Raw genomic sequence first — 25,319 nt, forward strand, 5'->3', positions numbered from 1 at the left:
GTGGTCAAAAACCCCAGAAACCAGGGCCCCTCACAGTGGCTCTGTAGCTTTCACGAGGATCCCACCCCACCCCACCCTAAACCGACATCCACCAGAACCCCAAGACCCCTAGACCGGCTAAGATTGGGGCCAGCGCCCCCACTCCAGCAGGCCACAGGTAGGCAAGGGCCCTTTCCCTGGCAGGGAGGGAACAAACGACAGGACATGGGTTCTAATCCAAACGCACTTCTCTTTATTCAAACCAGGGTCAAACTGGTCAGTGGGGACGCCCTGAAGCCATGTACGCAGGAGGTCGGCTGACAAGGCCTCCTGGCCCTTGATGCCGGTTAGACGTGGGTGGTCGCCCGCGAGCCCATGGCGCGCCTGCAGACACCGCCAGGCAGGTCAGTCGACAAAAGCAAGGAATAAACAAAAACAAACACACTCAGTAGATTGCTTCTTTAAGCTCCAGAATTTCTGGACCGACAATTCCCAACCCTCAGAGCCAGGAGTGCGGGGACCAAAAACGCCCCTCACTTCCACCAGTGCCGACGGAAACCCTGTTTTAAATTAAAAAATAAGCCAGTATACATCGTAGAAAATTTCTCTTAAAAATCTCACAATTTGTAAATGTATATTTTTTTTTCTTTAACATAAAAGTTTACAATATACGGTAAAACAAAAGGCTCAGGAAAATAATTTCAAAAAAAAGGAAGAAAAAGAAACCTGAAGTTTTGAATTAAAGCTGAAGACATTTTTTTAAAACCCTGTTGTTGAACCAGTGACTTTTTTTTTTATTGTGCTGATGGGTTAGAGAAAGAAATATATTTAAAAACTTCAGTTCAGACACCCACAGCCACCTCCAAAAGCCTTGTGCCCGCCCCTCCCCCTAAGGTTGAATCGCGATTTTTTTCTGCCAAGTTTGTGATTGTCACGAGTTCACAAGTTTCAAATCCTGTGTCTTGGCTGTCCCGCCGTCCGCCTGGCGCTGGCCGGCTAGCGTGTGGTGCTGACCGGCTAGCGTCGGTAGGGATGGAATCCTTGCACGTTGTGGTTCTGCCCTCTTCCAAAGCCACTTCCGCCGGCAGGGGGCCCCCCCGAGCCCGGCACCGAGGGGCCCCCGTAGGAGGGGGGCTGCTGGCTGGGGTCTGAGAAGCCCTGGCCAAAGCTGGACAAGTCCTGTCCATAACCTGCAGGGAGAGAGTGCGGTGAGCGGATTGGAGAGTGGCTGCATGGACCACGGCCTACAGGACCCGGGGTCCCGCTCCCGCCTGGAGTCGCTGGGCCCCAGGAAGCGTTTGTCTCCCGGAGAGCCTGCCCTGAACCCTGGCGGTACCCTGTCTCTGCACGTTAAGGAAAGAGGGTCCAACACCTCACAGACAGACCCTTGCTAAGCCAGGTTGTCCTGTCAGATCTCGGCCGTTCCCCACACATCCCTGTGGACTCAGGGTGGGGCCCTGGTGGCAGAGCCGAGGCCTAGAGAGCCCTTTGAGCTTGGGGACGCATGTCACATGGCTCGGCTCGGTGGACCTCGGGCTCCTAGAAAGTCTGTTCTCGAGTGGGCAGTGCAGGGTGGGCTCAGGCACATCAATTCAGGGTTTAAGGAAACATCTCACCAGCCCTGGCCTCCCTCCAGGATGCCACCCCGAGATCCCAAGCAGTCCTCCCTACAAAGGTGACCCACCCTGGCAGGTTCCATAAAACCAAGTGGCTTGGGGCCGGGCAGTGACTGCACGCTAGGAGCACTGGGCTTTGAGGGCGCAAGTGCTGCAGCTGCAGAGCCCATCTGAGCTGGGCAGGACCCTCCTCTAAACAGGACAATGACCCTGCACCGCTGACCTTAGAGGGTGCGGAAGTGCTTCTGGAAAGGGGGGTGGCACCATCCTCGCTCCCTGCCCACCCGGACCACACACTTGCATGAAGGCCGTCCCAGGGCCCCCTGAGGAGACAGAGCTCCCGGCCCTGTCCCAGAGGGCACCGCGGGCCCACCCCCGCCCGGGACGGCAGAGGACGCGATGTCCATGGCCCGGGTGCAGGCAGGTGGGGACCGTGGACGAGGAGGCACCACCTACCTAGGCCACATCACTGCTCAGCCTGACCATAAGATTGTAAACAAAGTATGGGCCCGAAGCCCGCCGGGTCTTGAGAATAGGTACCCAGGCCTGGCGAGAGACGAGACCAGGGTGACTACCCCAGGGCGGCCCTGGTGGGCGTGGGGCAAAAAGGGGACACGCTCACACTCACATACACTCCCACCCAGGGTGGCCAACACGTCCTGCTCCAGGTGGGATCAAGAATCCACACACTTGGTGACCGCAGCCCCACGAGTCCCCAAGGGGAACAGAAATGTGCGATGTAGGGGTTCTGTGGGGGGCACCTGGTCAGCCAATGGGGACCACATTCGAGGGCAAGAGTGGCTCAACGTGCAGACACAGCCATCTTGAGCGAAACACAAGTCAAGCTCTGATGCAGGAAAGGGAGGCTGAAGCTCTCACAGGAGCCCTGGAGGCCCTGACCCCTTGCAGCTGCCACCTGCACAGTCGGCAAGGGAGGGAGCCCAGTGTGGGGAGACCCTAGGCCACACCCCATCCTCACACGAACTTCCCCACTCGGTCACCACCTTGCAGACCCCAGCTCAGAAGCACCTACCCCACGACCAGCCCCTCGGCTGAAGCCCGAAGCCAACGCCAAAGCCAGCACCTGCCATAGACCAGAGCCACAGCCAACACGCCTGCCCGCACTCTGCACTCGGAAAACTGAGGCACCCGATGGACAGGCCTGCCAGGGTGCCTGAGGCCTGACAGAGGTCACAGCCCTTGTGTCACTGTCTGCCTGGGGGCACCGTCCCAGCCTCGGGGTCCCAAACCCACAGGTCCGGGGACACCTGCTACGCAACCCACACTTTCCTACGACTAACGTGCTGGCAAAAACCCCAGCAACCAAGATCCTGCTTGACGTCTGCTTGACCCCAAGTCACGTGAACTCTCCAACATCCCCGCACCAGCAGCGGGCAGGCAGGCCACCTGGCCCATAAAGGCTGCTGGGAAGGAGAGGCGCAGCCACTCACCGTACTGACTATAGGGGAAGTCTGGCTGTGCCGCTGGGGGCTTGCTCATGTCAGGGGCAGCCTGAGACGGAGGCGGTGGGAAAGCCAGAGGGGCTGCCCCTGGGGTGGCCGGTGGCGGGGGAACTCCTGGAGGGGCAAACTGATCTGGCGGTGGAGGCGGCGGCCCATAGCCGAAACCTGCAAACAGGACAGAAAGACAGACACCGTTCTCACCCACAGCCCAGCCACCAGGAGCCGCCCTGGGATTCCCCACAGGAAGACCTGGAGTCGCATGCGGGCCCGCCCAAGGCAATGACGAACATGCAAACTGGGCACAGCAGAGCAGCAGGAAGCTGCGCAGGCCTGGGAGCTGCCTGCAGTGGTGCTGGCTAGTAACTGATGAAGGGGGTCACTGCTCTGGAAAGCTCCTTAGAAAGATAGGAGGCGACCATCCAACACAGCACAACCTGCGTGCTCTGGAAAGACAAAGATCACGGCCACCTGTGCTCTAGCCTCTGGCTTCAGACACCCCCACTTCTAGCCACCTCTCATCTTGCCAGAAAGAAAATGAGGTGTGATCTAGGTCAGCAGCAGACACATCTTTTCTGTGAAGGGCCACGTGGTCATCATGTGGCTGTGGTCCAGGCCACAGAACTGGCCAGTCATGGGCCAGTGGCCACTGAGCCTGCAAACGTGGCTGGTTCGCCCTGTGGCCCTGAGAATGACACACTGGAATCCCAAGAATGTAGTAGGAAAAAGGTTGTAGGAATAGTATGGGGCCATGCCAGGTTAGGTGAGGGTCGCTCTTCACTGTCAGAAACCCAGCTCCCAGTACATGGCTGTGCCCTTTGGTTGCAAGGAGCGCCCTAACCTTGGGGGTGAGCTGGCTGCTTGATGCCCAGATCTCCAGCTACAAGCCAAGTACAGAAAAAAGTAAATCGAGACCTCCAGCCCCCTCAATTCTAATCTGAGATTAGATCCAGATGCCTGCCCTGAGAGATGACTGTGAGAAGAACGGGGTCTTTGTGCTGTGTCAACTCATGGAGCCACCCCATAGACGAGGTGCACTTGTTTGACAAGGGGGCAAAGCCAACAGCTGTGCAGGGCACAGAGCCGGCCCACCCCTTTCCTCCAGTCAGAGGGACTGGGACAGGTGGCACCCAGCACAGGCGCCCCCTCCCCCACCCACCTCCCAAGTGAATGCTCAGGCAGAGGCTGCAAAAATGCAGGTCAAGGTGTGCAATGGAGGCCCCGCCAAAGCCCCTGGACTTACTGAACTGCGGGGGTGCACCGTAGCCCTGTGGGAAGCCCTGTGGCGGGGGAAACCCTCCGGGAGGGGTGGACACGATGTAAGACGTGAATGGCGGGGGCGGTGGTGGGGCTCCTCTTCCTGCAGGGGGTGGTCCGTAGCCACCTGGAAAGCAGGGCACAGGGTGCGGGACAGCATGGCACACACAGCCCCACCCGCCCAGACCCAGGTCCCCGCACTCTGGATTCCTTTTCCTTACCAATTGCCTGTCCTGCTGGCACCCACATTCCTAAACCGGAAAACAAAGAGGAGGTGGTGCTGTGTCAGCCCAACATCAGGACTGGGGGACAAGCCCTGCACTCAGAGCACATGGCAGAGTCCTCCCAGAGCCCCACTGGCAGACACAGGAAGAACGCCCCTAGGGACCCACCAGAACGGCCCCTGTGATGTCCCAAGAACCCTGGACATCAGCACAGGGCTTGCTGTCCCGATCCTTCCAGAGGTGGCTCACAAGAAAAGCCTTCGTGTCACGTGGCCCTGGCTCTTCAACATAACCAGCAGACTGGATAGAGGGGATGCCAACAGACCAAGGAATTGGGTACGTGTGTGGGACCTCAGGCCTGGCTGGCTGCAGGCCAAGCATGGGCCCTTCCCCTGCTGCCGGAGGAGCCTCTGGTCTGTGTTTCCCTGTAGCTGCGTTTTATTTTGCAATGAAATGCAGGTTTTTAAAGACAGCTCTGGAGAGACCAGGGGTAAAGCTTCAAGATCAGTAGATGGCTCTGCAGGCTTGGGGGTGCCGAGAGCCCCACCCCTCCTCCTTCTGCCCTTCCCTGGATGCTGCCACTTCATTGGGTTTCCAACACTGGTGGAGGCTCGCAGATCCTGCCCCGGAGCCCCCAACCCTCCTGCCAGGCTGTCCTTAACTGCTCAATTAGCCCAGCTGGGACCGGCCCACAGCCCTGGAAGCAGGGACAGACCCAAAGACCTGGAGAGGCAGGACTCTCCTTCCAGCTGGGCGTAAATCCCACTTCTCCTACTCACTGTGGGCTGTCTATCACACACTTGCAATCAAAGATGGAGGTGACAGTGATGGACGCCCAACCTGCCCCAGCAAAAGGACTGCATGACAATGTGAGTTGTCTAATTGTTCGCTCAGACCCACGTGGCGGAGGACGCCCACTGCAGCTCTGCTGGCCCCTAGCTGCCTAAACTCCATATGGGGACTCGGCTGAGACCCCAAGTACACCAAGGGCCACACAACCCTCCAGAAGGACCAGGTGATGACACAGAACCCAGAGACCCAGCACCCGGGTGAGTCGGGAGCCCCATCTCTGCCTGCAAGCACTCCCACACAGCCCACCTCTGCGCTAAGTCTGGAGGAAGGGGTGCTGGTGGTCTTACCTTGCGGGCCATATCCTTGCTGCCATGTGGGTGGGGGCTGGCCTGCCCAGCCATTGGCAGCACTGGGAACGGCACGGCTCCCCCACTGGCTGGCCCCTGGCTGTCCGGGTGCTTGGCTTTTGCTGTCCCGAGGCTCGGCCCGTTTAACTTCCACCTAGACAAACCGAGCTCTGGTTCAGGGGGCCGCGAGGGTCCGGGGCCCCTTCCCTTCAGACATACCCTCAGGTAACTTACGACTACACTTAGCATCTTATTACGACTTAAAACTAAATACTTAACTATAAACCTTATTTAGGGTAGTAGCTTTTTTCCTTTAAAAAGTTTCTTTGTTGTTTAATTATTTTATTTAAAAAATGTTTCTCAGGTACAACAGATGCAACTGTGACATGCTAAGCCCTATGCGCTGCGGAGCAGGGACTGAAGGCCAAGAACCCTTGAGCGTTTTGTGTGTGCCAAGGGTCTCTCAGTCAAGTTAAAATGGCAGCGTCCTCCTTCAACGGCCTTGTAAACCTGGGGATAGAGACCAGGCCGTTCCAACCATCGCAGCCCTCGTCACAGGGCTCCCCAGGACTCCCAAGTGGCAGGAGCCAGCAACCGTCCACACCCCGGTGTAGGGGTACTTCCATTGGGAGCTGCCCAGGACCTCTGCAGAGCCCGCCCACCCTGCCTGTGCCTTCAGCTCATACCTGAGAAACACAGTTGGTTTACTTAGGTTTATTTAAAATGTCTAAAGGAAGATAAAGACTTACCTTCCCCAGGCTAACGCTTAAAGAATCTCAATTAACTCAAAATGTCAGAGGGAATGGATGTGATAAAGAGAATCTTACATTACATCTAACAAAAAAGTAAACAAACATGCAATAAAATGGACATTTGAATCAGTAAGCAATCTTCATACTGTGTTAGGTCAGCAGCCCAGGACCCTTCCTCTTTGGACCTGGCAGGAGCCACAGTGAGGGGAAGGGCCCCGACAGCAGGGAGTGGCTTGTCCTACTTATGCCATATTCGGTCTCCTTCACGCAGCCTGAGGACAAAATGCCCCAATTCCAGGGTTGCCTCAGCATTTGAGTATCCTGACTTTTCCTTGTTTTCATGATAAATTTTAATGAGACAATGAACCCAGCAGGAGTCACCCTTGGGGGTCTCAGGCTGCTGAGTTAAACATTATGTATCAGAATTCCTTAAAATCCCTTCCTCTTAGGGAACAAATAGGAAGTGGGGCAGAGGCACGAAGACCTCCACCTTTCCTGGTGCCCCAAGGATGCTCCACGGATGGGAACAAAGTCCTCGGATTAATGAGTCTTCACACACTTTCCTTAAGGGAATTTGGTTCCTGCTTACAAAGCAAAGCAGACCTTGTATTAAAAAAATTCCTTTACTCTCTTCCTATGGGAACATGGATAGTCATTCCACTCCGATTTTAATTATAAGTGGGACCCAAGCCCATTAGAGATGGAAATCACCACTGAAGAACTGGCAGGGACCAGTGAAGGTCAGGCGACAGGAGCCAGACTCCTGTAGACATGAGAAGTATCCACTCTTGAGCAGCCCAGAGTGGGTGCCAATCCGTGCACTTTCTGCCCCTGAAGCAGGACACTTCTTCCAAGTTTTAACCGTCACAAGACGATGAACTATTGAATGCAGGCTCCTTTCGCCTTGTGCTCGTAACTGGCAGGCATCCTTAAATCTGCATGCTGATTTTGAATTAGAAGCTTCAATGTCTCCTGCTTAGTCAGGTTCAAACGGAATTCATTAAGCTTGCAACAAAACCTGAGCCTCCTACAGGGAGCAAGGCTGCGGGCTGGCTGGGTGGCGGGACAGCCCTGGTGCCATACTCCTTCCAGTGTCTCAATCAGAAGGGCTGGGCATGCTGAGCTGGATGAGGAGCTGGTGGCACGCACCACCGGGGGCTACCGCTGGGCAGGTTTTATAAGGGCCCAGGCGGGAATCCTGCAAAAATGTGGACCCCAAAGCCTTCACCAACCGTAAGAAATCCCACACTGCAGAATTTCTACCAGTTACTCATTTTACAGTTAACTTCTCCAACAGCTCGAAGGGCCTGGGCCAATGAGGAGTTAGGAGCCACTTTCTGATGGTTACCTCCGTGGCAGCAACACAGTATGAAGATGAAACAACCAGAGGTCACTTGACTGCATGGAGTTAAGTACTATTGAGAGCATGTAGTTGGTACCGGAGTTTCACAGTAAGTGACCCAAGTTAAAACAACCAATCCTTCAGGATGTTTACATTTCTTTCAGTTTTACACAGAACCTCTTCTCAAAGGTTCGCTGCCCACCATGGGTCAGATGAAATAATCGGAACATGGGACAGACATCTGAAGGAGTGGTCACTGGAACCAAGCCTGAGGCAACCTGCGATTTCACTGGAGGCCCACCCCAGCGCCCCCTTCCCTACAGAGCCACCCTGCCACTGTAGGCCCAGGTCCCACCCCACAGCAGCCACTCGCCCAGCCCTTATCTGTGAAGGCATTTTCGTTTCCAGTGAAATCCCTTAGTTGCCTGAGACTTGGTTTGGTCTGAAGGTAAAATAAAACTACCACTACACACTTTTTTGCCCATGATGTCGTGAAAATGCATGTTGACAGCCTGGTCCACTGATTGTTCGTCCTCGAAAGTAATAAATCCAAAACCTAGCCAACGACGAAGAGTGAATCAAGGTAGCAGGGTGTTGTGACACAAAACAGGATGATGAACAGTATTAGGGACGGGCCGAGGGATCAACCCAGGGCTTCAGCGAAGCGAGTGAGGGAGGAGGCCGCGGGGCCGGCCGGGCGAGCCACTGAGGCAGGGAGATCTCCGCGGGACGCCAGGGCCCCAGCTCGGGCTGGGGTTCCGCATGGAGACATTTGGGAAACCGGGGTGTCTCTTAGAGAGTGACAGCCCGGAAAGCACAGCAGCGAGGGCCATCAAATATGGAAGGACGCCGTGCTGCGCCAGTGCTAGAACATTCTGTGGAAGACAAGGGCTGGCAAGGAGCGGGTTGAGAGCTCCGCCTCCATCGCAAGTGTGCTATCTATGGGTGTGCTGCTGCTCCGCTGAAACCCAGGATTCTCCCCCTCGGCTTGCAATTTGCTTCACAGCCAGTGCTGACAGCAGCCATATACTGTCCTAGCGCGTTAACATACGTCTACTGCAGTTAGTGCCTCGCTAGGCTTATCCAACGCTGTTGGGTAAGCCCAAGGAGTCCTGTCAAGGTCATATACGTATGTATACAGGTAGGTATCTGTACGTATCTACGTAATAAAATACACAAAGATACAGGCCACAGCGGGTTCCAGCAGGTCAACTCTGCTGTGAGCAGCAAGAGCAAGAGGCACCATGTCATCAAAAAGAGAATTTTAAAGGGAAAAAAATTTAGCATTTTCCAAACACAAGTGGCAGTATAAACGAAGTTTGGTTGGTCTGGGTGAGCGTGACGGCCCGGCTAACGTGGCATGTCTGGTCCTCAGCCCACTGCACTGGCTCCCAGGCCTATCTGCTGTGAGCACAAAAGGACGCGCGCGGCAGACAGCTGCCAGAAGACCCCAGAACAAAAGACGGGCGAGGGGAAGGGCTGAGGGCCAAGAAGGGGCTAAAGATGGGCGTGGGGGGAAAGGAACAGTGCCATGTGGCAGAGGTGCAGCGCCAGGGGCAGGCCTGTGCTGGATGGGCAGGGGCAGCCATGCCCGGGACCACGTGGGAAAATCATAGGCAAAACAACAGTGGAAAAAGGATGGCAACGAGGAGAAGGCAGCTCAGAAAGTTGGGTGACAGATTGGCAGGGAAGGACAGCTGGGATTCCGGAGCCTTCAGCCAGGTTCTCTCTCTACACACACATGCACACAGAATCTATGCATGGTGTGAGAAGAAAGGGAACCACGATGGCAAAACAGGAGAGGAGACACAGCTGGAGCAGAGGGGACACAGGAAGAAGGGGTGAGGTGAGCAAGGGCAGCAACGGGCAAAGGGGGCCAGAGGTCAGGGGCTCGCTGGCTGGAATCAAGGCAGACACGTAGAATCCCTGAGGCAGGGACACTGTCTTAAACTCAAGGAGGGAGAGAAGAAGAAAGGGAGGGAGTTCAGAGCCCTAGTGAGAGTTTCCGGAAAGTAAAGTAGCAGCGAGCTCTAGGATGCTCGCTGACCAACCGCTGCTCTGGGCGTCGCTCCCGCCCTCTGCTTGCCTAAAGCTCCAGGGGATTTGGGACCCGCAGAGTCCGATGGCTGAGGACGGGAACGCAGGCCCAAGGGCCAAGCCCAAAGTGCTCTCCCCACCAGCCCATCCTGCCTGCACCCCTGGCCCCGGGCCAGGGCTAGAACAACAGGCGGCCTAGGGAGTGACCTGGGGAATCTAAGCAGCCCTCGGGGTCCCGTGTCCTGAGGCTTCACAAGATCGGAGGCAATGGTGGAACACAGCACGGGTGATGAATGCATATTACAAGGTAACATTTTCTCAGTGTGCAGGAGTGTCTGAAACCACAGGGCTCGCGCGATCCGTTAGGGCGCAAGAGGCGGTGACTCGTGGTTAAGGAGCCCAGGGTGGGGCGTCTAGGGACGCGTCTGTGTCAAGAGGCGACATCACCACTGAGGAAGCGGCACAGAAACACACTGAAACTTCGTTTACACCCCACTGGAGCAAAGCCCGCTCCCTCCTCTGACTGCGGGATGGCCTGTACCTGTGTGATATAATTTAGCACCTGGAGAAGAGAAATCTAAAGAGAGATCGTTAATCACAAAAATTCACAGAGAGAAAGGAAAAACAACTTACTTAACATTACTGTATTTACTACGAATCACTTAAGTATGTCACTAAGCATGTACGGCTACGTTAAAATTAAGACTAAGACTTAACAGCTTAATTGACATGAAGTGAGGAGACATTACTTCATCATGGAGTAAAGGATGGAAGTTCAAATGGCAAACTATTCTCCAGCACGGCGGGCGCATGCTGTGGGCAGCCGGCCCCGCACTCTAGGGGCCTCCGCGGGGCAGGGGCTGCAGAGCCCAGACCGGGCCCAAAGCAGCTGATGAACCAAAACAGACGGGCAGGAACAAACAGCAGCAGCCACAAGAAAAAAAAAAGGGCATGGAAATCAGCACCCGCTGTCCAAGCCCCAAGCGTGCAGGGGGGGCAGCTCAGCGGACCTTGGTGGGGACCATGGAGGCGGCCTCGCCCCTCCTCCCAACGGCCCCATTGACTGAGGGGGAAAAAACAAGAAAAACAGGAAAAAAGCATGGGATGGATAAAGGAAACTCTACGTTTGAGCTGAGCTGGGGCAGACCTGGCCTGATGACATGGAATGAAACATCTGACTAGAGTGGTGTGAGCTGAAAACAGGACATGGTCGTAACCGAGAAAGGTCATGGTATAAAAGAACCACAAGTCTTTCAGTGCACATTGAAAAACAGAAACCATGTTCAAATTCATGTCAAGTTGTAAAAACTTCAAAAGAACGAGCCAAAAAAAAAAAAAAAAAAAAGCCAGTAACGTCTGACCTTGGGAAGCAGACAAGCTGGGGGCTGCACAGGAAGAGCCTACGTTTTAATCATTTGTCTCCAAATCACCCTTTTTCTGAGGAAATGCTCGCTACAACCACCACCTATTTGTGAGATAGTTTGCCATCTGAGGGGGGAAAGGTCAAGGACAAACTCCATCTCTTTTACCTCGAGGCCTCTGCTTCTCTGCATCGTAGATCATGACCACTTCTGTGACCTGCAAGAGAGATGGCCGTTCGAGGACCTGGGTGCCACGAGCATCTCTGGCTACAACAAAATGCCCCAGCCCAACGCCTGCTGGGAATGTCGCCAGCCGGGGGAGTCTGAGGCAAAAGGCCAGCCCTCCAGGGGTGATGTCCCAGACACATGGGGTCAGCAGCCGGCCAAATGCTCCCGCTGCTCCCAGAGCTCCCAGGGCAGGCAGCTGGACACCAGGGGCCCAGGCCACGGCCCCATTCAGGTGACAGGACAGAATGACTCGGAGTGCTAGTGCTCTAGGACTACCCGCCTGTGGTCCCCAGCTCACTGAGCACGTCCCTCACTGTATACACTGACACTCCACTCAGGTGCCACCTGAAAAACTGGCTGTAGCAGGAGCACGCAGGGCCACACCACTACTAAGAAGCTGTGAGCAGCGGGAGCTTGGGGTGGCCTCATGTACTCTGACTCCCAAGCCCTGTCTTTTCCTCTGCTGGCTCCACTAGAACCAAGTTCCCTGTATGCCTCCGATGAACTCTAACCCCCATGAAATTCTAAAAGATTGTAGGCTCTCCCAGAAAACAGAAGCACCCTTGGGAGGGCTGTGTCACAAAGGAAATGCTGAGCAGGACGCAGGGCAGAGGCAAGGCCCCCCAGACAGTGGGGTCCGCGTTGCTGGTCTAAGGACCTGGGCACAGTCCCTGCTCTGGAACTCTTCCACCAGCCCAAGCCCGCCCTACCCATGGTGGGCACCTCATCTCGGGTCCCAGGGCAGGTGGACCTGATCTGGAACATTCCCCCGTGATCAAGGACAGCAGTCTGGCTTTCCCCCCAATACTGTCCAGTGCTTTACACCACGGTGGTCACGACCGAGCGGAAGGCCTTCTGGACGCTGGCCTGGTGTTTCCTCTGCCTGGAGAAACTGTGACTACGCTCCTGGGTGATATTTCGCCATGAAGGGGAAGGATGGGGCTCTGGTTTGTTCTTTTTTTGGGGAGTGGGGGGATGCGGGCCAAGAGGACAGAGCTGCCAAACTGAGCCTCCCTGTGGACACACAGCTCACCACTCCCGCCCCGACTAGGCTGAGCTGATCAGCTGCTGCCCGGAGCTGCTGGTGTGGGAAGAACTCACCACTCCGAATTTCTTGAAGTATTCCCTGAGCTCTGTCTCACCACAATTGTGAGGAATTCCACCGACAAATATCTTATTTGATTTACTGTTATCGCTCCTGGGTCCTTTCTGCTGTTTCAAGAAGGAAAAGCTTGTTAGTCCATGTGGGGAGCCCTCAGCGCGCTCCCCAGGGTGTGCATCTCGGCATGGGCTCGGTGACAGCTAAAGCCACCCAACACTCCGAAAGTCCAGTGATTCCAAAGAGAATCCAAACCAGCCCGCCGTGTCCCCAGAGACCGAGGAGACTGGGAAGAGCGTTGCCAAGGCGCTTACACAGCAGGCCACAGTCCTGCGCTCAATCACTCCAAATCCCAACAGCTCCAGAACTTAAAAAGCTCTCTCCTTTGTGAAACTAAGGGTTTTAGCAGAGTGAGGAGGACACAACAAGGGGGCTTCCAAGGTTAAAACTAGTAGAGACGAGGCTGGTGTACAGGTGCTGGCTTTCAAGCTGATGACCAACGATGATGGAAAGTTCTAGTAACAGAAGAGTCACCCCACTATTGGCCTTGTAGCTCACCTTTGCCAACACCGATCACACTCTCGGCAGGACAACCTAACATTTCCGGGTGGAAACGCTTGCCTGCAGTTTGGCACTTGAGGGTCAGACACAGAGGGAACGTGTCCGCCCGGCGTCATCAGGTGGACCCAAACTTTGGCTCCTGCCCCTGCTGCCCCCTCCACTCCTAACACCCCTCCTTCTTTCTACCCAAGGAGTTCCTGGATTAAGTCACCCCAACTGTCCTGGATTAGCAGAGACTGAATTTCTGGGGGTGGGCAAGGGTTTCCCAGGTGTGCCTATTGTGTCTTAATAAAGCTGCTGAGACTACAGGACGTTAAGAACCAAACGGAATCTGAGCCTTGCTTGGAGTCCAGTCTGAAAGGCTGTGAAGGTTGCCTGTGAAACGCGAGCATGGCTGTGTGGACACAGGTGACACTGGGCATCACCACAGGCATCTTAGCTGTGGGGACGAGGGTTCCATGGGAGGCTGGACTTTTAGAAGCAAGCTCCAAAATTTAGGAGTGGTGATATATGCAGACAGAGATGGATATCAAAAAGGTAACTTTGGCAAAATAGTAACAAATGGTGGATCTAGATGGTGTATTTAAGTGTCCATTGTACTACTCTTTCAATTTTTCTATAATTTGAAAACTCTCCTAATAGACATTCGGAAAAATAAAAACAGTTTCAAGGGTCTGAGGCCTGTCTGTCAGCAGCAGGTGGGATCCTGCTAGGAATGCAGGTTCTCAGGCCCTAGCCCAGACCTGCAGTTCAGATGTGTGGTGGGGCCTGCGGTCAGCATCTGAACTGCCTCCAGCCCAGCTCTGTCTAGTAGGACTTTCTGCGCGGACGGGAGCATTCCAGGTGACGGTCTTCTGAGAACTGCTGGGTGGGAGAAAGGGAGGTGTGGGCGGAGTGTGAGGACAGGCCTGCTCCAGCTGCCCAGCACCTGGGGTCACATGCAGCTCAGAAGGAATCCCCAGGAGTCACCATGCTGGCCCAGTATGTTGTTCGAGTGACCAGGCTCTCGGACTTGGCCGTGCCTGTGTGCCCTGGCGCCTGGACGGGCGGAGGCCTCAGAGTCAGGACGACCAGGCCACCAAGCAGTGGGGAGTGGAAGGAGAAGCTTCTCTCTGCACTTTGTCTTGGGCAGGCTGGGAGCAGCCGGGGTGGACAAAACGGAAGGCTCCGATGACAAATGGGTGTGAGGTGTCATTGTTTTTAAGAATTTTCTCCTTGGCTACACGATAAAAAACTTACAGCATTGGATAAATCTGAGCAATTCTTGGCTGCTCAAGCATCGAAGGAAAACACTTTCTGTCATTCTCAATGTTAATGAGCAAAAACACCAGATCAAAGGCATGTGTGCCCTTTAAACTGGCTGTGAAACACACAAGGCTGCCCCGCCCGGCGCCTTACCCAGCCTTCCTTCGGCCGCGTCCTCTCCGGTTGCATCCCCCGAGGTGTGCATGGTTTTGGGTCGATCTGTAGGAAGTTTCAAAGGAGCCAGTTGTGACTATGAGGCTATTTTCTGTAGAAAAGGTGTCAGCGACAGTAGCTCAGCACATGAGCATGGGCCCCGGGCAATTCAACCGTCTCCGTATGTAACTCCAACATGCAATCTAAACACAGAGCCTTAATCCTTTCAAATCAATGCACAGGAGAAACTCTTTACCACCAACACCCGTGGGTGCTCAGGGACAGCAGACTGAAGGGTGAGTGGGGGATGGCAAGGGAGCGTGACCGGAGGAGGACGCTTACATTTCGGCCATCCAGTGTGTGCGGTCTGCTGGCCAGCACTGTGCCCACACAGTTGGGGTCTTTAAATTTGACAAAGCCGAAGCCTCGAGACTGGTTGGTCGTCTTGTCTTTCATGATCACGCAGTCCACGACCTCCCCATACTGGGAGAAGTAGCCGCGTAGAGTCTCTGCTCAGAGATTGGGGCAGAAACACAAACACACACACCAGCGTTAAGCAGTGTCGCAGCTGGCGTGCAAACACACGTGCACACACACAGCTCTCCTGCTTCTCCAGCCTGACCTGGAAAGTGTGGAATTAGCCATTTTTAAACTGACTAATCAAACAGTTTTTGTTTTTTTGTTTTTTTTGGGGGGAGCGGGTTTTTAAGGACAGGACACATGTGGGGAAGGACAGGGACTCCAAAAGACGGAAGCGTCACATCTGCATATAAACTAGAAAGGCTGCACTAAGCACGGCAGTGCCCAAGGCCTCCAGGAAAGTGACGTGCAGAGGATGAGGACCCACGACTTCGGCTTGCAGACCAGCCTCTTCCCACCAAGGATGCCCTCATTGCTGTGAAGCATCAGGATGAAATTAGCCCTTTCAAGCGAATGCTGAGTTCCCTCTGGCCCCCCCCCCCGCCAACGCCTGATCAAATGCCCCTCCACCCCAGAAATCGAGACAGTAAACCAATCAAGAATTAAAGAAAGCCGAGGTAGTAGCAAGAAATGAATTCCCACGACCCAAAGACCAAGGTCAGAGGCTGCCTGCCGCGCACAGCACGCGGCACCTACCTTGGGTGGTGCTCCAGTCAAGGCCGCCCACGAAGAGCTTCCTAAAATTCAACAAGAAAACATTAGGGTCAAGATGATTCTTGCCTTAAAGATGATGCCCACCCGACCTCTCCCAAGTTCATGCAAACATGCTGACACGTGTCACTGTCATGGCCCTGTGCACGACAGCCACAGCTATCAATGGGCCTCGTGGGTTGCAGACGTGAGACTTGCCAACACAGTGGGCAGTGAGTGAAGACGACGTGTCCAGAATTGCGCGAGTGCACAGACCATAACCACCGCCAGAAAATGTGCTTCTGAGAGACAACAGGACCCCCAGGACGCTGCGGAGTAGGCCACGGGGCAGGATTCCCTGCCACTCTTGCAGTACTGTCCATGTACAATGGTGATCTGAGACCACAAGCCAGAATGACAGCAGCGCCAGGGGCTGTGGGGCAGAGCCTCAGACACCCACCACGCAGATATGAGCTAGGAACCACAAATCACCGGGAAGGACCCCAGGGTTCCTGACCCAGCACTGCAGCCCCACCCACCCACCCCCCACCCCAGGGCAGCTTGGGCTGTCCTAGAACTTTCGGGAGCAGTGGGGACTTTGTTACTATTCCGTGGCATACCGTCCCTGCAGCCTACCTGCCTGGTGTCTGTACAGCCCTCGGGCAGATGCAGAACCCAGAGCCCTCCTGCTGTTCCTGGGGAGGGCTCCACACTGCTGGGGCCCAACAAGGGAGGGCCAGGCAGTGCCTACCTTTCCCACCTCTCATGCTACCCTCAGGCTGGCTGGACCTGGAGTGAACAGAAGTGCCGGAGCTGTTCCAGTCCGCACTAGGGACCATGCTTACCTGTGTCACCCACACCCCGTTCCCCATCATTCCAGTCTCCCAAAGCCCTGGAGGCAGGCATGACAGAGGAAGCAGGAGGGCTTCAGCAACCGTGGCAGCAGCTCTCTGTCCTGCCTGATTCGCCCAGGAAAAGAGGACATTAACACTGTCACCCTCAAAGCTGGATCCAGGGGCTAATGGCGGTTCTCCAGACGCCAGCACGTGGCCTGGCTCAGTACCAGCCTGAGACACCTAGACACAAGGACCCTGCAAGGCTGATCGCACTCCTGCTTCCGGAGAAACGAAGAGAACTGCCAGACAGGGCACCTTGCCCTCCGCCCAAGGACAGACCCCTCAAGGTAGCAGGCACACTCGCCACTGCTGTTTCATCAGGTGACTGGAGCCTCAGTGCGCCAGCCACTGGCAAGATGCCTGCAACAGCAAGACTGTCGGGGGCTCATTCCAATCTACCTTTTTTCTAAGAAAGGGCGATTTGAATTTAGTGTGAGAAAACTTTCCCACCCCCAGACAGGTACCCACTGCCATCCTCAAATTGCCAACAAACAGGCCACCACCCCATCCCTGGTTGGGTAGCTCTGGAAGGGGACTCAGGACAGGCATCTGGCTGTGGCTGTGCTTCTAGTACCTCAGAAGGGAGCTCAGCAAGGACAGGTTTCAGGGAACATGCTGACCAAGCAGCAGAGAGGCTCACATTTAGGCCTCATTAACTTAAAACCGTGTCTCCTATGCAGGCCTCCAGCCTCCCAACAATCAGGGGGTGGAGCCTCCATCTGTGCCGCACTCCCCAAGGGCCGTCCGGGCTGGGCGCTGCCCAGAGCAAGCTGTGACTCAAGGCCTCGAATGACAAGGGCCCGAGGCTGGCTGGCACCGAGGAGCTGCCCATCTGCCCAGTCCTTCGGCACAGGAACAACCAAGGGCTTGCTGTAGAAAAGCAGCTTCATGCAGGAAAGCGATCTCAAGCATTCTCAAAAACCAAAACCCAATTCACTTAGAGAAATACCAGCCTCTATTTAGCACTGCATCCAAGCAGAACAGTAAGGTAATAAACCAGTGCCCCTCCAAGCAGCCTAACCTCCACCGCCCACCAGCAGAGGAGGAACCTGCCAGACCAGTCCAGGTTCCAGCTCTCATTTAAATTTCAAAATCAGGCATCCAGGGGAAAAGACTAGAAATGCCATCATCCACACAACTGACAGAACTGGCATCTGCCCATGGATGGATGATGGTATCAATACTACGTGTCCCAATTTTCTTACTGTGCTGTGTTCCTCTGAGAGAATGTTTCTTAGGAAATAGGACACATGGACACGTCCACACAATGGGACATTGGGCGCCCCTTCCTCTCATACTTCATGAAAGACGCGCACAAATGGGGCAAAATGTCAGCCACTGATGAGTCTCGCTGGGTAATGAGTACTGGGGACTTTGTTACTATTCCGTAACTGTCCTGTAAGTCTGAAGTTATAAAAGATCACAAGTTATGAAATTTTGACTACTGAGGAAACAGCAGGATTTATGTTTCTTCTGAAACAGCAGTCTCATCACGTAGGATATCTGGGACATAGCGAGACATGCTTCTTATGTGACCACCAGTTTACGCAGAGGGAAGAAACTGCTGTGTCTCCATGGGGGCGGCGACGTGCTGGGTGCTTTGTGTTTCCACTTCCGTTCCTCTTGCTCTAAGGACACACTCTCCCAGTCTGCACACAGAAGGTTCGGGAAGGTCCCGGGAGGCCCCACTGACTCATGGTGGCAGGGACCTCTCCAAAGCCCCATAAAGCCCTAACTTCTGAGCCTTAGGTTTTGTAATCAATAAAATAAGGGCCCTGGGTGCCAACCTAACCAGGGTGAGTGAGATACAGGTACCCCAGCACCCCAGAGACTAAGGCCCCTGCAGGACAAGTCAGACACAGCTCCTTGCTGCCCAGGCAGCAAGACCATCACTGGCCAACATGGATATTCAGCCCTGGCACGAGTGTGAGACCTGCTCACCCTGCCAAACGTCCAGGGGCGGCCCACTCACTTGGCACGGTGTGGATCTTAGGCATTGATGGGCGTGTACACATGGGACTCTGCAGATTACAGGACTAGCCAACTACGCTGGCTCCCCGTTTCAGCCCTTTCTTCCTCTGAAGGGCTGTCATTGCTCAGCTAAAGCTGGACATCAGGGCCACACAGAACCTGCACCAGGCAAACCAGTGCAGGGACCTCCGCTCCCAGGAGACCCAGAGTCAGGTTCCTACATGGAAAACAGGCAATGCTGACAGCTGGGGGACCTGAGAGAGATCACCTGGGATCAGCACGCTGGCTTCCAGGGCCTGTACCTCGAGAGGGTACAGGTGACTTCTTCCTGTAAGGGGCTCTGCACAAGTGACCGGGCACCAGGCTCCGGTTAGCATTCGCCTCTGCTGAAACCAAAGCTTGTTTCTGGGTGACTACTCTGCTCCCACCCAGTGGACTTTAGTGCAGCCACGTGGTATTGACGCCAGAGAGTCAGCCTTCAGTGGCTTCCCCTGGCTCAGGCTGACCACTGTGGGCTCTGCCCCAGCAGCATGCTGGCAGGCTTCGGGAAGTGCCATCCTGCCTGGCAATGAGGCAACAGAAAGGCAGCAGCAGGGCAGAGGGCCCAGAGCAGTCACAGTTGTTGAGCAAATGGCCCTTTCTTCTTAGAGAACATCCAACCCAGAGCCTACTACGTTGCACCTTCCTGGTCTTCAGTGGGGACACACTGGGACCTGGTTTCCCCAGGCTGTCCTGGTCTCCCTACAGGAAGGGAGGCAGCCCTGGGAGGGGGTACACAGCCCTGGCCCATGGGCCTCACCCTAAAGGCCACCCGTGCCAGCCCCTGCCCTCAACACTTGGGCTTCCCTCCTACCAGCAGACCATCCCCTCCCAGACAACTGTGGGAGGTGCATGACAGTAGAGAAAACCACAGGACCCACTGTGTCAAGTGGTGGGAGGAGCCACGTCCCCCCATAAAGAACCAGTGTTCCCCACCCCCCATCACGGCCTCCCAACCTTGTTGAGCTCAGCGCAAACAGGCACTTAACAGGGAGAGACCTCTCGGCTCCAGTCCCCACTCCCAGGCCCAGCCAAAGCTCAACTCAGGAGGGTCTGTTTCCACAGCCTCTCCAACAAACCATTCCTGGAGGACCTAAGCGCTCCGCCTTGGGACCACTCCACGTGCTGAAGGTACCCTCCGTTCTCCACCAAGGCACCACTCAGCCGCTGCTAGAGCTGCAGGCCCCTGGGGCCACCCACTTGCAGCCTCTCTTGGCTGAGCAGCTGTGGACACAGCCCACATCCCCACATTTTTCTTTGGAGTAACCCAAATGCTGCTTCACTTTCCTCTTCCAAGTCCTTCCATTCTCCGTGACTCTCCCGTCAATGACGTGCAGGTGTCCCTGTCTTACCAGTCCCCGATGACGCACATAGAACCACGTGTGCCAGATAAAATCTTCACTTCTCTCCAGTTCCATGGCACAGGCCACTGACCCAGAGGTGGGCGGACAAAGCGCCCCTGGGTGCCTCTGTCCATCTGGAATGGGAGGGAGCCCTCCCCCAGCACCTGGGGGCACCAGCAAGATGCCAGGCAACCCCGACAGACATTCTGAATCAGGGGACCTTCCTTTAAGTTGACTTTCCAAGGACACAGCAGGGGAAGGACTCAGCCCTGTCCACTCAGCAGACCCCCCAGCAAGGTGAATGCTTGACCCTGCCTGACCTGCCGCAGCAGGGTGGCCATCTGCCCGTCTGCTACACGTGACCACACGACACCCACTGCTCCCACTGTCCCTCTGCCCTCAAGAACTGGCCCTCACTGTGCTCTAGCTGACTGTGACAATCAGGACACTGAAAAAATTGACTAAAGCCAGTGGTCTCACACAATTTCTGGTCTCCCATCAGACTTCACGCTGATTTCTGAGCCCATTCAGGTACAGTCAGCTCTCCCTTTAAAGACTCACACTCAGAAGTACAAACAAAGACGGCATGGCGCCCCAGCATCCACACTTCCCAAGGCACACACTTGCATCCACACGAGTCCAAAAGGAAAGGGGAGAGGTCCCTCCCACCTGTCAAGCACTCCCTGAAGAACCACTTGGGCGGGGCTGACAGACTAAAGCAAAGATGAGGGTGCCTGTCACCACAGATAGTTCAGACCTGCCACCTCTTGATAATGTCTGCCATCACCGGATCTGAGCACAACACACCTCCCACGTGGTAACCACTCCAAGGTCTCAACCACAGTCCCCTCACGGGAAACTGCCAGAGGGGGCCCATCATCAGGCAGCCCAACTAGGACAGCCACGCAGCAAGGTGATCAAAGTGGACCCTGGACTCCACATCCAACACAAACAAGGTTCCTACATAAAATAGAAACTTGTCAATACTTTCTAGCAACAGATTTTCACTTGCAAAACCATAAAAGGTTCCTGTGACAACTGCGATTTGCAACTTTAAAACTCGTGTGATCTGCATGGATTCACCAGGGTGGGAGAAGATGGCCAGGCAGGGTTCCCGACCCCCATGCCAGTTCTGCTCTTCACTCTGGCCTCCGCAATTGCACATGGTTCTGGACCCTCCAGACCTGGGCTCGGATTCTGGCTGGGATCCCAAATTTGGGACAAGTTGTTGGGGTGAAATGCCAGGTAACCCCGTCTGGCCAGCTCCTTGTAAGCATACCTGAAGGTTCCCTTCCTTCCCTAACCTTCATCTCTGTTCTCAGGGTGAGAAGGGAGGGCAGCCCAGGGCAAGAAGACCCCTGCCTCTTGGCCATGGAAGGCTGTGCTCTATTAAGACGCATGTGGGTGTGGGACGCGTGCTACCTCTCCCTCAGACTCAGCGTCCCTGTTTTCCATCATAAGTGCTGCAACTTTCATTTGTCTAACCCAGAATGCCTAGCCCGGGTTCACAAAACAAACCTAGCTGGGAACGAAGTGCTTTCTTCTGGGTCCTCTAAAAGGAGTGGGATTTGAGGAGAGAGGAGCCCACAAAATGCATTTTAAAAACACAGGTGTAAACCGTGGCTGGAGCCACACGGGGCCCAGCGAGGCCAGCCTCCCACCAGCAAACAATGACTGACTCACCAAATCAATTACTTTATAAACACCGCATCTGTTCAAAGCTAAGTGCACTGAGAAATGTACACAAGGCCACATAAATGCAGCCGGGGCGGTTTTGCCATCTTCAGAGAATTTAACTGTAAAGTCACGCTGGTGCTGTGGGAGCCTTCTCTGCAAGGAAAACTAGAGCAAAGCCCTCCACCAGGGAAGAACTGCCTCTTCTAGCTCTTTAGGGACTGCTTTTGGGATCTCCGGTTAGTTCAGCATTAGGCAAGGCTATAATTAAAGGGGAAACTTAGCTATAACAAAACTCGTGTAATAGCTGCGCCAAGGAGAAAGACCTCGGAAGTAAGGCTTTCTGCCCACCGGCCGGAGATTCCCTTTTTCTTTATTTTAAATACACCCCCTTGGATGGTTAGGTGGCGGCTGAGCGGTACGGGCTCCATCAACACAAGAACAACAGTTGCAGACTCCCCATTGGGTGGCGCGGGCGCGCTGAGATGGTGGACACCGCGGGGTGCGCAGACCGGTCCCCCGTGACCTTGGCCCGTGGGCCCTCTGTTTGCGACCCTTTCTTGTTCTTAGCACTTAGGGGGTATAGAGTAGAAAGAGGGGGACACCGCCCAAAGTCCCGGACGAGAGAAGTTGGGCGACGGCAGAACCGGAACCCCAGCTCCGGGCGCGCCACGTGCGCGGACCCGCCAAGTCTGTGCGCGGGCTGAGGGTGCCGCGGAACCCTACAGGTTCCCGTTCCGGGTCCTTCAGGAGAAACACGGGTCCAGGAGCGACCGCGGAGCCCCACATACTCCAGGTTGCTGTTCGGGGTTCCCCAGCGGGAAGTCTAACCACGGGGACAGACAGGGAACCCAGGACCCTCGGAGCGCCCCTTCGGGGGTCTCCCAGCGGAAAACCCAGGCGTGGGGCGGACAGGGCGCACCAGACCCTCCAGGTTCCAGTTCGGGATTACTCGGGGGTAAATTTAGGCGCTCCGGCTTCGGGGACACCCGCGGAACCCTTGGGCTCCCGTGTGGGGTCCCCCAACGGGAAACTCGGGAGCGGCGGCGGGTCGCCCCCCCCACCCCTTGGGCTCCCCCAGCCAAGAAACAGCGGGGCCCCCAGGATCCCCAGGTTCCCGCTCAGGGTCCCCCCCGCACCAGGAAGCGGTGGGACCCCAGGCTGCGGCCCCACGGCGTGACCTTGACGGGCGGGCGGCATCTGGGCGGGGGCCAGCCGAGGCAGCGGCGCGGCCCGGCGCGTCCTCACCCGATCTCGTCGGCGCCCGCGTTGTTCATGGCGGCGGCGGCGGCGGCGCTCGGCGTCCCGGGCAGGGGCCCCTGGCTCGCTCCCGCCTCCGGAAGGTCACTAGCCCCGGCGCCCTCCCCACAGCCGCGGCCCGGATCTGCGCAACGGCGGCGGCCGTGCTGCCTCCTCCCCTCAGCACCAACGGTCACCGCGCGCCCTCGCGCCCGCGCAGCCGCCCTGCGCACGCCTGGGCGCGTTCCCGCACGGGGCCTCCAGGGGCGTGACCAGGGGTGCGCCCGCGAGCGTGCCGTCGTGCGTGCGTGTGCTGGGGTCCGCGCCGCCGCAGTACGGCCACCACGAGTAGGGCTTCCAACTCAGCGGCTCCCGGCGTCTTCGCGAGGCACACTGGGATGTGGAGTCCCGCCCGCAGGCGTCGTCCCCACCTCTCGGAGGGGAGCGCGCGGACCGAGCCACGTGCGTGCGCGTGCGTGCATGCGTGTGCGGCAGCTCTCCCAGTTAGGCACTATGGTGCGCAGGCGCGGATGCAGCTTCCTTGTTCAATCTCGAGTGGGAAGCGGTAGAGGCGCGTGTGGTCACCTATGGGCAGAGACTACGCCCGCACCCCGCGGAGCCACACAAGGCGTCGTCGCCACGTCCTGCTCCTGCGCTTTGGCTGCTCCTGCAGTCCCCATCTCACAGAAGATACCGAGGGTCAGAGAGGCTCAGTCACCTGCCGAGGTCACTCACTCGGAAAGAACTGGAATCAAATCCAACAGTTGGCTGAAAAGTCAATGATTATGAAAACATAATGAGCCCTAAGAACACTTGAGATCTTGCTCCCCCGCATAGTCAGTTTGGCTCAAATAAACTCTAATAAATTTTTTAAATTTTTTTTATTGGGGAATATTGGGAAACTTTTTTTTCCAGGACCCATCAGCTCCAAGTCAAGTTGTCATTTTCAATCTGTTTATCCAGGGCGCAGCTCACTGGCCCATGTGGGAATCAAACCTGCGACGTTGGTGTCAGGAACAGTGCACTCTAACCAACTGAGCCAACCGGCTGCCCTAATAAAAAATTTTTAAAAAACATAATGAGCCCCTACCCTGTGCCAATTATTGTTCCTGCCCTCAATTGTTCGTGTAGGTAGGTGGGGTCTCATCTGGGGTGATTCTGCATCCCCTTCAGTTGCAGGGCTGGCAGCCCATTAAATAGAACACTAAAATTCTCTTGTGGAGGACTGCCTGAGCCAGACTGGGCTTCAAATAAATTAGAAACTTTCAGTCCACGTGACGTTTGAATGTTTTGGGTATTCAGTGACAAATTGTTAACTCAGGCAGGTCAGTGCCTTGCAGTTTAAAGGCCTTTGCTGCTGACTGGAAGGTCTCTGGACGACACTAGCCAAAATTCACTGCAACTGGCATAGCAGAAGCCTTTGTGTGACCCCCACCTTCAGTGAACTGCCTAGCCCGACCCAGCAAAGAGAAAGGGAAGGGAGGAGTACCTAGGTGAAGGTTCACTGTAGTCTCTCAATTGTCTATTTTTTGAATTTCCATAATTTAAAACATGAAATCAATGAAATAAAAGAAACAAATTTCCCACATCAGATTGGCAAGGGCAAGAAGGCAGCCCACGGTGACTACTCCTTTACTGGACTGTGGTTTTTGACCCTGAGCTTCAAAAGTCAGAAAATGGGGAGGGCTTTCCAGCCATGGGATCCACCTGCAAAAGCAACCTGTAAGTACAGGTGAAACTTCGAGCCTCTCCATCTTGAGGGGTTGGGGGAGGCCTTGGTGGATGTGGGAAATGGGGGCTAATGCTCATTCGTGGGGTGGGCAAATTACCAACCTCTGGCCAAAGGGACCGCCCTCTGTTTTTGTAAATAAAGTTTTATCGGCACACATCCATGCCCATTTGTATTTATGGTGCGTTCACACCATAATGGGCAGACACTAGCCTGCACAGCTGAAATTATTGACTAGACCTTTAACGGAAAGTTTCTTGTGTTCTGTAAAAATGAGCAGGACTCTCCCTGGGACAGCAGCCCCTATCAGGCCCCATACAGCATGTCACCTTTTGAGCCTTCATAACAAGCTTCCAGCCTGGCCACCACTAGTCACCTGGGTGGGCTCAGGGTAGAGGTAGCCAGTGACCATCGCTTTCTTTAATCTTCTGCAGTTTGAATTTATATAACAACCCACTACGTGTGATTGGGAGAAAATAAACATTAGTATTACAAGCGAAGTGACTGCGGCACATGCCACAGCCTTCAGGTGGCGCTCTAGTCCAGGTGCACTTTAGGGGAGTCCAGGGGGCTGGGAGCAGACTTTGTAACCGTGATGTCTCACCACCTGGCCCTCCCCCCTCCTATGGCCCAGGCTCTGCCTTCAGACCTACCGACTATACAGTGGGAATCTTTGTGCCCTGCCCCTCCCCAATCTGCAACTCTGGTCTTGCTGCTCTGGGCTCCAGCCCTCTTTCCCCAAACCTGCCCCTCCTCATCTCAGTCAGGCAGCTCCCTCTCTCTGTGTGTCACCCCTTTTAGTGGCCACTTCCCACCGCCCCTACTGCTACCACTCTGGCCAAGCCTCCGCCATCTCCCACCTGGA

The 25,319-nt window shown here is 55.4% G+C and overlaps 1 protein-coding gene across 12 annotated transcripts; it reads right to left on the reverse strand.

Annotated features, from left to right (window-relative positions):
• Positions 1-209: 209 nt before the first annotated feature.
• Positions 210-22,952, reverse strand: DAZAP1 (DAZ associated protein 1). 12 transcript variants are annotated; one of them, XM_074337435.1, is made up of 13 exons: positions 22,735-22,933; positions 15,570-15,610; positions 14,796-14,962; positions 14,454-14,519; positions 12,497-12,607; positions 11,336-11,384; positions 8,243-8,325; positions 5,676-5,829; positions 4,534-4,563; positions 4,299-4,439; positions 3,047-3,223; positions 2,052-2,141; positions 210-1,169 (listed from the first exon to the last, which is right to left on the reverse strand). In XM_074337435.1, the coding sequence occupies exons 1-12, from the start codon at positions 22,761-22,763 to the stop codon at positions 2,062-2,064; spliced, it is 1,128 nt and encodes a 375-aa protein (XP_074193536.1). In that variant the 5' UTR covers positions 22,764-22,933; the 3' UTR covers positions 210-1,169; positions 2,052-2,061. The 12 variants fall into 12 exon arrangements, with proteins under 12 accessions (XP_074193536.1, XP_074193533.1, XP_074193534.1 ...); XM_074337443.1 differs by lacking the exon at positions 2,052-2,141 and having other exon boundaries at positions 775-1,071; positions 1,113-1,169; XM_074337432.1 differs by lacking the exon at positions 2,052-2,141 and having other exon boundaries at positions 22,735-22,952.
• Positions 22,953-25,319: the final 2,367 nt, after the last annotated feature.

The sequence above is a fragment of the Rhinolophus sinicus genome, linkage group LG07, assembly GCF_036562045.2.
Source record: "Rhinolophus sinicus isolate RSC01 linkage group LG07, ASM3656204v1, whole genome shotgun sequence".
Classification (NCBI taxonomy): Eukaryota; Metazoa; Chordata; class Mammalia; order Chiroptera; family Rhinolophidae; genus Rhinolophus; species Rhinolophus sinicus.